General features: G+C 36.0%; 1 protein-coding gene across 2 annotated transcripts in view; it reads left to right on the forward strand.

The window, feature by feature from the left end:
• The window catches only part of rab11fip4a (RAB11 family interacting protein 4 (class II) a), a 58,750-nt gene that overhangs the window by 13,750 nt on the left and 31,628 nt on the right, over positions 1 to 13,372 (forward strand). For both annotated transcript variants that reach the window (XM_051888471.1, XM_051888472.1), the window contains one exon: positions 4,538 to 4,623. In XM_051888471.1, coding sequence (XP_051744431.1) covers positions 4,538 to 4,623 — 86 coding nt within the window. The remainder of the gene's footprint in view (positions 1 to 4,537; positions 4,624 to 13,372) is intronic.

A 13,372-nucleotide genomic window follows, 5' to 3' on the forward strand; every position in this document is an offset into this window, starting at 1 on the left:
AAGCGGCTAAAGAGGGAGAAGTAAGCAGGCCAAATGGGCTCCAGGCCCAAAGACTTTGTCCCAGAGTGTTTAATGAGCCCCAGTGGTCTTCCCACTCACTCTTTCCCTAATGAATCCCCCCCTGATCCCCAGCACGCACACCAAGTCTACAAAGCCAAAGCCTATGTTTGTCTTTTGAGGTTCCATAGGAAACTGCTGTTGTGTATGGTGTGCTTAAAAGATTTTAGGATTGTACCACTGTTTCAGCATTGGTCTGTCTTTGGCATCTGCTAAAACAGGCCTATTGTGTACAGCTTTATATATTTATGTATTGCCCACAATATGTTCCCATTTGGGACATTCCCGAAGCCAATTTGAGCTGTGGCCCACTTGAGATGTCACACAGAGCACCAAGACTTCATTGCACTTCATGTTATGTGAGTGTGACTATAAATGGATTCGAGGTCTGGGCTGTCCTACGCTGCGGCTCTCAGTACGTTATTTATTCATGGCGTTTTACTTAGCCTGTTGTATTTCTGCAGATGGGTTTGTCTGTTTGTGTGTGAGCAAAAATGTAGCCATATATTTAAGAGAACAGTTCCCATTTCCAACATAATATCTAATGTTGAACTTTCAGTTTTTATCAAAATGTGTATTTTTACATTTTTTTTCTGGCTCTTGTAAGTGGAGCAAAGGAGGCCTAAATTTTACAGTGTGTATAGTTTAATAATTCAAGCCTGGTTTGAGAGAAGACACAAGATGTCGTCAAATAGGGATCTGAAATTTAAAGTGACAGAAGCTGAATTATACACAGCACAATGGCCGCAGTGTCTAAGTGAGAAAGCCACATTTCTTGAATTAGTCAGTGTATATCTGAGAAGCACCCATTCTCTAATGAAAAATATAACAGATACATGGAAATCCTTCTAAATTAATGTAGTTATGGTGATGCAAACTTAATCAATAGCCTTATCTTGTACTTTCATAAAGCACATTCAGAATTAAAGTAATAGTTCAGTCAAAAATGATTTACTCACCCTCATGTCAATCCAAACTTGTATGACTTTATTTCTTTTATGGAATGTAAAATAAGATATTTCGAAGAATGTTGGTAACCAAACAGTTTTTATTCCCATTCACAGAAAATACAATGCAAGTCAATGGGAACCGAAACTGTTTGGTTACCAACATTCTTCAAAATATCTTATTTCGTATTCTGCAGAAAAAAAAGACAGAAATGCATACAGGACTGGAATGACATGACGGTGAGTAAATGATTTTCATATTTGGGTGAACTATCCCTTTAAATGACGTGGATCTTACAGGAATGTATAGCATATCAGTGCAGAGAAAGATTATGGATTTGTGCCACAAAAAATGCGACTGGGCTAGTTTTGATTAGCAGTTGGGCAGGTTTTGTTGTGCAGACCTGGCAACCCTGTGCACTGTATATCAGTCTGCTTATCTGGGTAACTAAAAGTGCCGCTACTTTCATGTTTCTCGTATCATACAGACTTGCATTCAATGCTACTGGTGCCTTCTTGTGTTTCACTTATCGATTGTTTTTGAAAATCAAGTTGATTAATTGTTGCAGTGTTCATCTTGTTGATAGGTTGATTGACTATTTTTTCTAATATATACAGATCATGTCTATTTATTTGCTGAGTAACTGCCAATGTTAGCTTCACTTCCTTTCTCCTGAGATACCTTCATCTGATCAGTTTTTTGAAGGCAGCATAGATGTAAAAAAATGGCATCTGAAAGGTGCGGTTGATGGTCAGTTTATGTGTAAATGCACATTTTGACCGACGTTTTCCAATTTTTATGTTATTTCTAGTGAGAAATCAGTATTGTACACTGTAAAAAATTATTTTGATGATTTGTTATCAACATTTTTCACAACATTAATCAACTTAATGTGGTTCAGATAACAATATTTTGAGTTTCTGTTGATTAAACCAATCGCCTTCATTATATTAACTCACATTTTTAATTTCAATGAACTCAAAATCTTAAGGCAACCAGGTAACTTACTTTTTAAGTTAAACTAACAATTCTTTTTTACAGTATAGTAATTAAATATTTTCTTAGTTATCACCAAAAGCTTGCACTATTTTGTTGTATATCATTAAACTGTTATGCTGCCTCAGAAATCAGTTTCGTGAGGTACCTTTGTGCGCAAAGTTGCCTGCAAAGTCATTGCCTGATAGGGCAGCGAGGCAACAAGTCAGCTGCCTAAGTTTCACCTCCAAAAGTGGATTTATTTTGTGATAATGACTAACTGACTGCACATTATCTCTTACTTATTTGTGCTTAATGAGATGTGTTTTCTCAGGACTACCCTAGTAAAAAAAAACTATACCAAAATCTATTTAAAATACATCTATTTCATACTAAGTATACTTCAAATCCATATTTATTGACATATCACATAAGACTTACTGATATTAAATTATAATTAAACTTTATTTGGACTATTTATTTATTGCACAATGCACATTTCTTAATATTATGCCTAAAAAGTGTTTTAATATCACTATTAATAAGGATTATATGATCTTTGTATAATATCAGTCTTTAAATGCAAGATATTTAAAGTGTACCTAATGTATACAACAGTACATAAGTATGCAATAGTTCCACTTTAGCACAATCAAATATACTTAAGCATATCTTTAGTTGGACCTCAGCACTACTTCTGCATAAATTAAAGTGCATTAAGTTCAAAATTAGTTGTTCCAATTTAGCAGACTTTTAAGTATACCAGTTTATTATACCAAAAGTACAATTGCAGAGTGTTTTTATTTAGCACATAAAAATGTAAAAGTATGTAAGGAAAGGACCAAATTTAGCTCAAATGAAATAATTAATTCATAGGGAATTATAAAAAGTCATTTAGTTTACGACCGAGCAACTGAATCGTCCAGCGTCCATTTGCTCGAGCCGTAATAAGCTCTGTAGCGGACATGAATATCCACTATTGTGAAAACACTGATTAGAGCCCGGTAACTTTAAGATCGACAGTTTATGACATTACATTTTACAATCACATAATACAAGACACTTTCTTATGAAATCTACTAGAGACTTTATTTATTCTAACACAAACTAATCTAACACAAACACACACACACACACACACACATTCATACGCGTTGCAGTAAGAAAGGAAATGAGAGAGAAAGAGTTTTAAGAGAGAGTGATATGATGAACAGGATTCCTAGCAAAATATGCACTTTCAAAAGACCTGACCTGGAGGAACCATGAATCATTAATTTAATGCACCAGTTCAGTTTTAGAATCTGGAGGTACTTGCTTGAGCCGACTTTAAATGTGAATCTTCTCGTCGGCGTGGAGAGAAGGGTTTTCCGAGTCGATGATTTGTTGCAGGGTCTTTTTAGGTCCGGATGGTGGTTAGGTAAAACCAATCACGTTTGAACTTGCTGGCAAAATGAAAGGAAGTCTCTTTGTCATGGTTGTAGTTAAAGTTGAAGCGGCAAAAGTCGTTGGTTGAACTTTGCGGCAAAACTTAGAACATGAGACTCTCAACGAAAAAGAAAATTAAGTAAAAGAAAAGAAAAGTGAGTGAAAGTTGGATGGCTTGAATGAGCTGCTTGTCTGTCTTTTGTCAGCTTGGTCTTGTCTTTGTTTCTTCTTCTTGTTACTCCATGGTTACACTTTGTTCTGCTTACTTGGGTCACTGCTTACCTTTTCTTTGTCTTGGGATATGACTATTTAAACTTAGGTGTTTGTCCCACCTCTGAGAGGAGTTCTGGCCAATCAGATATAGTCTTGTTTAAAAAGGTGGCTTTTCTCTGCCCCCAATCATAAAATAAGTGTTATTTCCTTTCTCTGGAATTGCCGGCGTTGGCAGAGAGTACCGTTTTAGACAATTTCTATTAAATGGAATATGATACATTTTACACAGATTTCATTCAAGCCATGATTTAGAGGAGAGGAAGAGAATTAAAAACATATCCGACACAAAATACTTTCATTCAACCATTCAATAGTTACACAGTTACATGAGTTGATGGTGTTCTAAAACATAACTGGTCACATGTAGCATGTGTAGACATGATATAAAATTTATGCAGTAAAAAAATGTTTGATAAGTCCATTTCAAATTGTTTGGAGCAGTTTGATGCAGTTTTAGTTGTAGAACAGTCTTTGTTAGTTTTTCTGTAAAGTTAGGTCACTCAGAGAAACAAATCTGCATTATCTCTGTCTCTTTTAATCTGGAGATCAAAGACTCTTTATCTTCTTGTTTGTCACAAATAGCTTAAGTTTGTCACCTCTCCTTCTGTCAGGAAGCATGGGTGTCATAAAAGTACCTAGCAGGGTATTTCTGTAGACGGACTGGAGCCGAAAATTAGATTCTCTGAGTTTGGGTTTCTGGAATTATGTTTTAAAAGAATCATCTGAATGATTCATTTGTCTGGTTCGTCCTCAATCCTTACAAGTATTTGTAGTATACTTAGCACAAAATAAATGTATTTCAAATACATTTTAGTATATATATATTCACTATTATAATGTTTCTTTCTTTGTGATTCAGGCTGTGAGGAGATTCTGAAAACTGCACTTGGGACACCCAACATTGGAGCACAGCCATACCAGACGGACAATGGCTACTACTATCAGGTGGGCAGATTTCTAAGTATTTGGCTACTTGATGTTTTTTTCCCCATATGACATGCCCAATTAGACTGTTGGCCCCCAGAAAACAAGACACTGGGTCCGCTCAACTGAAAACACTGCTTATTTGTCATTGTGCACATGGAGCTATAATTGCGTCCCATTGGATTAGTGGTTATTGACCATATCAATAGGGTCTCCAAACTACTAGAAGTCTAAAAGTTGTCTATAGAGATGATTATATACTTTAAAAGTTCTTGTGTATGTGTTAGCACAGAGATTTTTCTCTAGTGGAAACAACAAGATGGAGAAAAAAAAGGGTTTTTGTGTCTGACTGGTATTTTGAGTTTTGCCCTGTTTGTGGAAAGAATTGATGACATGTATTGTAAAGCTGTTTTGGCGACGGTCGACTTGAAACAGGCTAATAATTTTATTGCACAGGTTTCGGTTCACTTTACTGTTAGACATGCGCTCCTGCTTGTTCTTATTGTGTTCATTTGCACCATATTGAGGCAGTCAACCCAACAGCAAGCCAGAAACTTCTGTTGGCACTGTGTCTAGACGCATTAGGACACTTAACGGGGAGAAGCATTGTTCTCTGATATAACAAGGAACGACCTTCCTTTCGTCTGCCTCACTATTGGCTTGTGTGAACTTGATGGATGAGAGTAAGTGGAGCCAAAACACCCCCCCATCATGTCAGCTCTCAGTCACACATACACAGCAATCCATACTGCCACTGTTTCACAGGCTGCTGTTTGAGTTACCGTTTAAGCCTTGTAAAACATAACCTGACACGGGATGTTTTAATGGCTGCTGTCAACATGCTGTATATGACTCAATGGAGCTGTCAGTCAAACAGCCAGAGTAGAGGGGATTCCTGACATCCATAGACACATACTGTATACAAGACATGTATTAATATGCAAATAATTACTATTACACACTTTATTTTTCTTTTAAAGACCTCATGATATCAAAATATGCATGTCTTTTGGCTGTGAGGTCATCTGTATATACTAATGTGCTCTTAAAGGTCTTCAAAATCGCCTGTTTTCTGTTGTACAGCTGTTTGATATTTAGCAGAATGGAGGGTTATTTGTCATTTACACTTTTTTAAAATTATACATTTGTTCAGAGGTAAATGTTTTCTATTTGTACAAATCTGGCAACTCCGACTTTTGAAAAGAAAACTAACATTTTCACTGTTATTACTCAATTTATAGATTTTCTCTTTACAGTCAATATCAGTTAATTCAGTTAGTACAACAATATCACATAGTAAGCATATGAGCTGTTTCTAATATTGGAGCTGGTTACTGCAACAGTGTTGGTATCATCACTAGGTGGCAGTGTTTGGAAAGATATGAGATGCATTTAGCTCAAAACAACAATTGAAACAGCATTCAGAAGAAATACAGCAACTTTGGAGATAATATTAAATATGTATGTGAAGTGCAAGGATTAGTGTTTTTCATTTTGGTAAAAAAAAAAGGCATTAGGCAGATTTATTACATTTGACACACCAGTCTAACACCATTCATATCGTCCTTCACCAGTTGTTATCCAAAATAGCGTATTTGTTAATACAGTAATGCATGATAATTTTGAGGGTTTTTATCAGTTAAGCAAAGCACTTCAGAGTGAAGCTGGATCATTGTGTCCCTGTGGATATGAAACACTGCAGCAGCAGCAGTGAACAGACCTCCTCCACAGTCTAAAAAAGACACATTCAGTCACACTAGGAATGTAATGATGAGCTTCGTAACCATACTCATTCATTTTAAGACACTAATTACAAAGTAATTACATAGTAATACCCAGATGAAAATGTTGAGGAATATGAAGAGAAAATGAGATCATTCTAGAAGTCTGTGGCTAATTATGTTGCTAAAACAAGTGCCTGTTTGAGCCGTTCACAGTCTGAGCAGCATGTTTTAGTAAATTATTAATTTAATTTGCTCTCTGCTGCGAGAGCTAACTATCATTTTACAACAGTTACAGGAAATGTTTTCAATATTTGTTTCCATTCAAATGGAAAAAAGGGTGGTGCAGGTATTAGGAGTATTTCCATGATACCTCCTGCACTATTTGCACTTCTTTCTTTTTTTAAATTGTGAGATGGCTGTTGTGTAAGGATATGCAAATGAAGTCTGTGTCATCAACTGCATTGCTCTTTGCTTTTTCTGTGCTCTGCTGCAAACGGTTCTATTAGCACTTCAAATGAACACTGGACTGAAGCTTTGCATTGATATTCTGCAGAGCTCCTTTATTTCTCTCCCTCTCTTCCCCCACCCCCCTTTCCAAAAAAAAAAAAAAAAATTGAAATGTTAATTTCCTCTGATGATTAAACTGACACTTTAAGATAGAACATATGTGAATGGCATGATTATTTCCATGTCACAAACATATTTTCTTATTGTACTAGCATGCACCTTTCACTAATATTGTGCCATTTCTGTGTCAGACGTGTCCTTACTGGTGATCTGTCAGGTAGCACAGTTTTCTGATCAAAGTAGTGCAACACTGTCATTCTAACTCAATGCTTTTTAACATACTATTCACAATGTTTGAAGTTTGATAAATCCAAGTCTTCACAGTGCGTGTGTTTCATTATATGTATTCCCAGGACATACACAGCATGTTTTAGAGATTAAGGTTACAGACAGCTGATCAGATTGACCAAGCATATTATGTCTCATGTACAGGACCTGCTTGAGAACAGTTAATGGCTTACTTGATCTGTTAATGCTACTTATGTGAATGGTATATCCTTCACTGACACACAAACATGCTCCTCAATGACACTTTTTTTCTCTTTGGTGACTAAGTACACAAAAGTTTGATAAGACTATTAGTGGAAAAATGTTGTTTGGGGTGAAAATGACGGTGAAAAGTAAGCCACAGTTGATGTATAAATTAATTCAATTAATCGCACAGTAGATATTTTTATATTATAAGTATATTTAGAAATATACTTTAAAAATATTATTTAAAAAATATAATTTTCACATTTTAAGATGGCCTTGTTGGAATTTAAAATTTAAAAAAAAAACAGGAAAAGTTAAAGTTACCCAGGCACTTTTAATGTGACCTTCATATAACAGAAAGACAAAAAAAGTGCAATGTCTTAGTTTTAATAAAATCACCCTCTGAGACAAAACATTCCTGTTGATAACATCCAAACCCAAAGCTCATATTGTAGTTGTAGATGTGGAGCTATGATTTGTCTGGGTTAATGTGCGTGTACGTGTATGTATTGTTGTGCTCGGTACAGATCACTTGTGATTGGAGTCTGAACTCGGAGATGTTTCTTCTGAGTGACTGCTGCTGAATGATAGTTGAGTCAGAGCACTAATGAGCCTGTCACATTGATTACACTGATGGATAACCACAGAGAGAGAGAGAGAGAGAGGCTAGAAGAGCATGTGGTGATGTGCTTATCCCTTTTGTGCTCCTTTTTCTATAGATATTATTAATATTATATTATTTAACTCTCTTTTGTTGTTGACTTCTAAGGAATTCAAAGTACAATTTTTACTTTCTATTCTCATGATCTCAGCTTTCCGCCTGTAATATTTGTGTCTGTACACATTGTCTTGCCATATATTTTATTACTGTAAAAGGGAGGTGACTCTTTGGTTTGACTCAGTTGAATAGATAGAGAAGAGACTTTGCTGCTGGTAATTCAGAAAGTCTAGACGGAATGTCATTGGGTGTCATTGAGACAGAGAGATTGTAGGGTTCAGTGGTGGACAGAGCAGAAAAACGCTGTCTCTGTGCAGTATTTATTCGTTCTGCTCTGTCTATCTCATGTCCACACCAGACCTAGTGTACTGTATACCAGACAGAGATGTCAAATAATGGATTATACAGTAGGTACTACTGAAGACTTTGTGATGGGCTTTCAATTTGGACTGTTTGTGCTAAAACGTATTAGCAACAAGCTAAAACATGTTAGGATCATGTTAGGAATGTGTTAAAACATGCTAAGATCCTGTTAACAACGTGTGAAAACATACTAGCAATGTGTTAAAACATTCTAGCAACATACTAAAACATGCTAAGCTCATGCTAGCAATGTGCTAAACATGTTATCAATGTGATAAAATGTGCTAGCAAAATGCTAAAACATGCTTGCAGCCATATATATATATATATATATATATATATATATATATATATATATATATATATATATATATATATATATACCTCATTAGCGGCTGTTTCTATAGGCCGCTATATGTAAGCCATTTATCATATTGGAACGGTCAAAGCTGGTCTGTGAACATTCGAGAGCAAGATGACAGAGCGTTTGCAACCGTATTTAGATGCATGTATGAATATTCTATATCTACAATAGTCTTCAGCAGATGATTTTGCTAAACTAGCACAATAAAACAAGATGAAGGTGTCAGCTAACACGGCATTAAAAAGTTACAATGGTAAAAGTAAAAATATTAAAAAGTACCATAGTAAAAACCTGTAATATTGAGTTAATACATATAAACACACAACATTCTCACTTGTGAAAGGTTATCCCATTTTTGGGGGAAATTAAATCTCGGCAGTTTCACAACCAGAAGCTGCGCAATGTTGTGGCATCATTGATTCTTACTGTGAGTGACGACATGATGACCGTTCCACGATGGCGGGAACACCGACTTGTCTGGGGCGGTCGAATGTGGCTTCTACGTATACATATCTTTGCTTGCAACATGCTAAAACATGCTAGAAAAAATACTAAAACATGCTAGGATCATGCTAGCAAAATGATAAAACATGTTAGCAAGTTAGCAACATGTTAAATCATGCTAGAAAAATGCTGTAGCATTCTAGAAACATGTTAACAAAATGTTATGTCGTGCTAGCAACTAAATAAAATAGTAACAATGAGCTAAAACTTGCTAGCAACATGATAAAACTGGCTAAAAAACTTATAATACTGTCAAACTTTCAGACAAGGCTTTGTCAAACCAACATAAAAGTTTGTCCCAACAAACTTTACTAGTTTAAAATGTCATTTCTTCCTGTGATGGCAAAGCTGAATTTTACTCCAGGCTTCAGTGTCAGTAATTTGTTGTCAGAAGTGACTGTTTCAAAGTGTTCATATTGCAGAAATGCACAATTCTAAGAAAATTATCATGCAGTTAACTAAAGTTATATATTCATTCATGTTCAGAACATTTCAAGCAAAAAGATAATCATGTGCGTCTGATATGATATAACTAGAGTGCAGGTTTATGAGACGCATTTTGTGACATTTTAGATCAAAGACATCTTGTCACTGTAATACATTTTTTTTTCAGGAATCTTAAATAAATAGAAAATTCAAAAGAACAGCATTTATTTGAAATAGAAATTATAAATGTATTTTTGTACCATCACTTTTGATAAATGCATCCTTGCTGAATAAAAGTATTAAAAAAGCAACATACTGGCCCCATAAATGACATGTTTCTATATATCCTATATTAAATTTGAACCTCTCCTGAGAAATAATCATTGGACTAATTTGCCAAATATGCACAACTTGCAAACACATGTTTACTTTTGTGAATGTGTCTAACTGTGTTACTATATGGATTAAAAATTTTGACTGTTGCGATCCCAGTCGGACTTGTGACCTGTAATGCTGCCTGAATCATAATCAAGCACTGTTCGTTGTTGGCCAGAGGAGAACTGGCCCCCCGACTGAGCCTGGTTTCTCCTAAGGTTTTTTTCTCCATTTTTGTCACCTGATGGAGTTTGGGTTCCTTGCCGCTGTCGCCTTTGGCTTGCTTAGTTAGGGACACTTGATATTCAACAATGTTTTTGACCTGCCTGCAGTGACACCATTGTATGCGAACTGAACTGAGCTGGACGATGTTTTCTCTAGTGCTGATATATAGATAAATTAACTAAATTAAATAGCTATTGATTTTTACAAAGGAATGAATCAATACTGAACTTACTTAAGCTGGACAATGACACCATTTTCTTCTAGAGCTGCTGTGCAGCCAAAATTATTCACTAGTTATCACTGTAAAGCTGCTTTGACGCAATCTGCAATGTAAAAAGCGCAATATAAATAAAGGTGACTTGACTTGACTATATCTTTGTAGTGTCATCTGTCTATCAGTATGTGCTTATCTGCACAGCACCACAAATAAAACATCATCATAAGGTCCAATGTCTGTTTCATACAGATGATATATGAAGTAGGTTTGTGCTTAAGCAGGTGGGGATTCAAGCTGTTGGTATTTTAAGCACAGACGCATGTTGAAATGAGATGCACCGCGACACTCTGCGATGAAGATGTTTCAGTGTGAGTAAAAAGCCCCCGGCTTTCATGCACCACATCACTCCCTTCATCAGGAGCACTGCAACACTGCTCTATGTGACATTGAATTTCACAGGCCAGTGCCTGCTACCTGTGAGCCTAGAGGAGAGAAGGGGGCTGAACAGATTTATATGGTAGAATAGATTTTTTTCATAGCCATTATTGCTTGTTAATAGGTTCTTTGATAAATACATTTGTAATAATGATCCTACATTTATCCTTGCATCGATAAATGTAGGATCATTATCTTAAGGGAATAGTTCACCCAACAACCTTCATGTTTTTCCAAACCCGTATGAATTTGTATTTTCTGTAGAACATAAAACACAATATTTTTTGAAAAATGTTTTTTTTTTTTTTTTTTTTTTTTGCCCATACAGTGAAAGTCAGTGGGGTCCAATTTTGTTTGAACCCCAATGTTCTTCAAAATGTCTGTGTGTGTGTGTGTGTCTGTGTGTGTGTGTGTGTGTGTGTGTGTGTGTGTGTGTGTGTGTGCGTCTGTGTGTGTGCCATAGAAAAGGAAAAACATGCAGGATTGGAATGACATGATGTAACTTTGATATGAAAGAAAATATGAAAGACAGATGAAGTGCTGGCAATACAAAAAAGATGATGTGTTCTGTCAATACTGCCTGTGCAGAGAGAGAGAGCGATTGCATGTCATGTTTGTGCCAAATAAAAGGACATCAAAAAGTTATTGGCAAAACTGCCTCTACATTTGACATTGTTATTTGGTCCAGAGTCAGATTATAAAGGAGACCAATTTCTGGATGATGTTGTGCAGTACTACTACCCACTGAGTCCAATCTCTGCCATCAAGCTTTCAACATCCTCTACTCTTCTCTCTCTGTCTTGGTTGGTGTGAGCAGCCAAGTTCTTGAATGAATAATAAAAAAAAGACATTACCTGTTAAGTACGATCTTTCTTACCAAGCAGCCAACAGTCACGGACAGCGTGAGCTTGAGGTTGCCTGACATTACTATCATTAGATAAAATGTCAGCATGTTGGACGGAGCCTTGTGCACAGCAAGAATTGGGCAGTTTTCACAGTAATACTTGAATATGAGCTCTTTACACTATAGCTTTTATTTTTTATATTTTCATTATTTATTTTAATTTTAGTTTAATATTAGTCTTAATTTATTATTTTTATATAGCTTTATTTTTAAGTTTTAGTTGTAAAACTCATTTTAGTACTTAGTAGATTTAGTAGATTTTATTTTATATCAGCTTTATTTCAATGACCAAAATGATTTTAATAGATTTAGTTTTACTTTTATTTTAACAATAACAACATTATAATCAAAACACTGAAATGTATTAATATTACCATGAATAGACTTAACATTATGAAATAATTATTAACATCCCTGCTGGAAAAACCCACTTAACCCAGCCTAAGGAGGTTAGGTGACACTAGGTGGTCTTAGCTGGTTTAAGATTGTCTCTCAGCCACGTCAAGGTTTAGCAGAGTGGCCAAGTGCCCAAAACCCTGTTAAACCCAGCTTGACTTGGCTGGGGAGCCAGCTAAAGGCATCTTTACAGAGCCGATTTATGGCTGCTCTAAAGTGGGTCTGTGTCTGCTCAGAATTCAGTGTAAAGACGCAATGCCGCAGAAAAGCAGACCTAAAATACGCTGGATCTGACCCACCTCAGGCCCTAGTATCAAAGGCGACTCTGATACTGTTCTGGTTCAGTGTAAATGAACGCGAAATATCCACCTGTTTCCGGGGGGCGCTACTGTAAAAAAGAACGAGGGTACAACTTCCTGTGAGGCGACGGAAGTAGTTTTACAATTGTATTTTGTGTGTTAATAAGCGAAGAGTGTTTTTCGGATCATTATTTTCTTTGTAAAGTTGCAAACCTTAATGAGAGATGTTGTAACGCCGCTCAGGGACAACATTTTAGTTTAGTACATTTATTAGTTAATAATATCACAATACAATAAACAATTTACGTGCCCTTAATTGTCCTTACTTTACTGACCTTCCACAAAAATGCTGTTGCATGACTACAAGAGCGTCCTGGCCCTGCAATACATGAACAACCCGCTGTCTGTACTTCACCTGTTACTGATGCGTTTCCACTGTCGGCCAAAGGCGTGCTAGTGCATGCCAGGGCCAGTCGTGTTTCCACTGTCAAATATGCGATGCTAAAGGCTACTTATGCTAATCATTGTGATAATAAGTATACACGTTAATACCAGAGAATGCTTGAGGAACGTAGACAACTCATATATGATTATAATCGTGCATTTATTTGGAGAGCCAGCAAATCAGCTTAGGCTGATTGATTGATTTATTCCAACAGGCATGACAAGAAAACAAACTGCGGTCTACACAAACTGTTTATCTGCATTGCAAATTAACTCATTTTTAATGTCGTCTTGCATGATTATATGGTTGGTTGTATACCTGTGACCCATTTATA

The sequence above is a fragment of the Ctenopharyngodon idella genome, chromosome 3 (assembly GCF_019924925.1).
Source record: "Ctenopharyngodon idella isolate HZGC_01 chromosome 3, HZGC01, whole genome shotgun sequence".
NCBI lineage: Eukaryota > Metazoa > Chordata > Actinopteri > Cypriniformes > Xenocyprididae > Ctenopharyngodon > Ctenopharyngodon idella.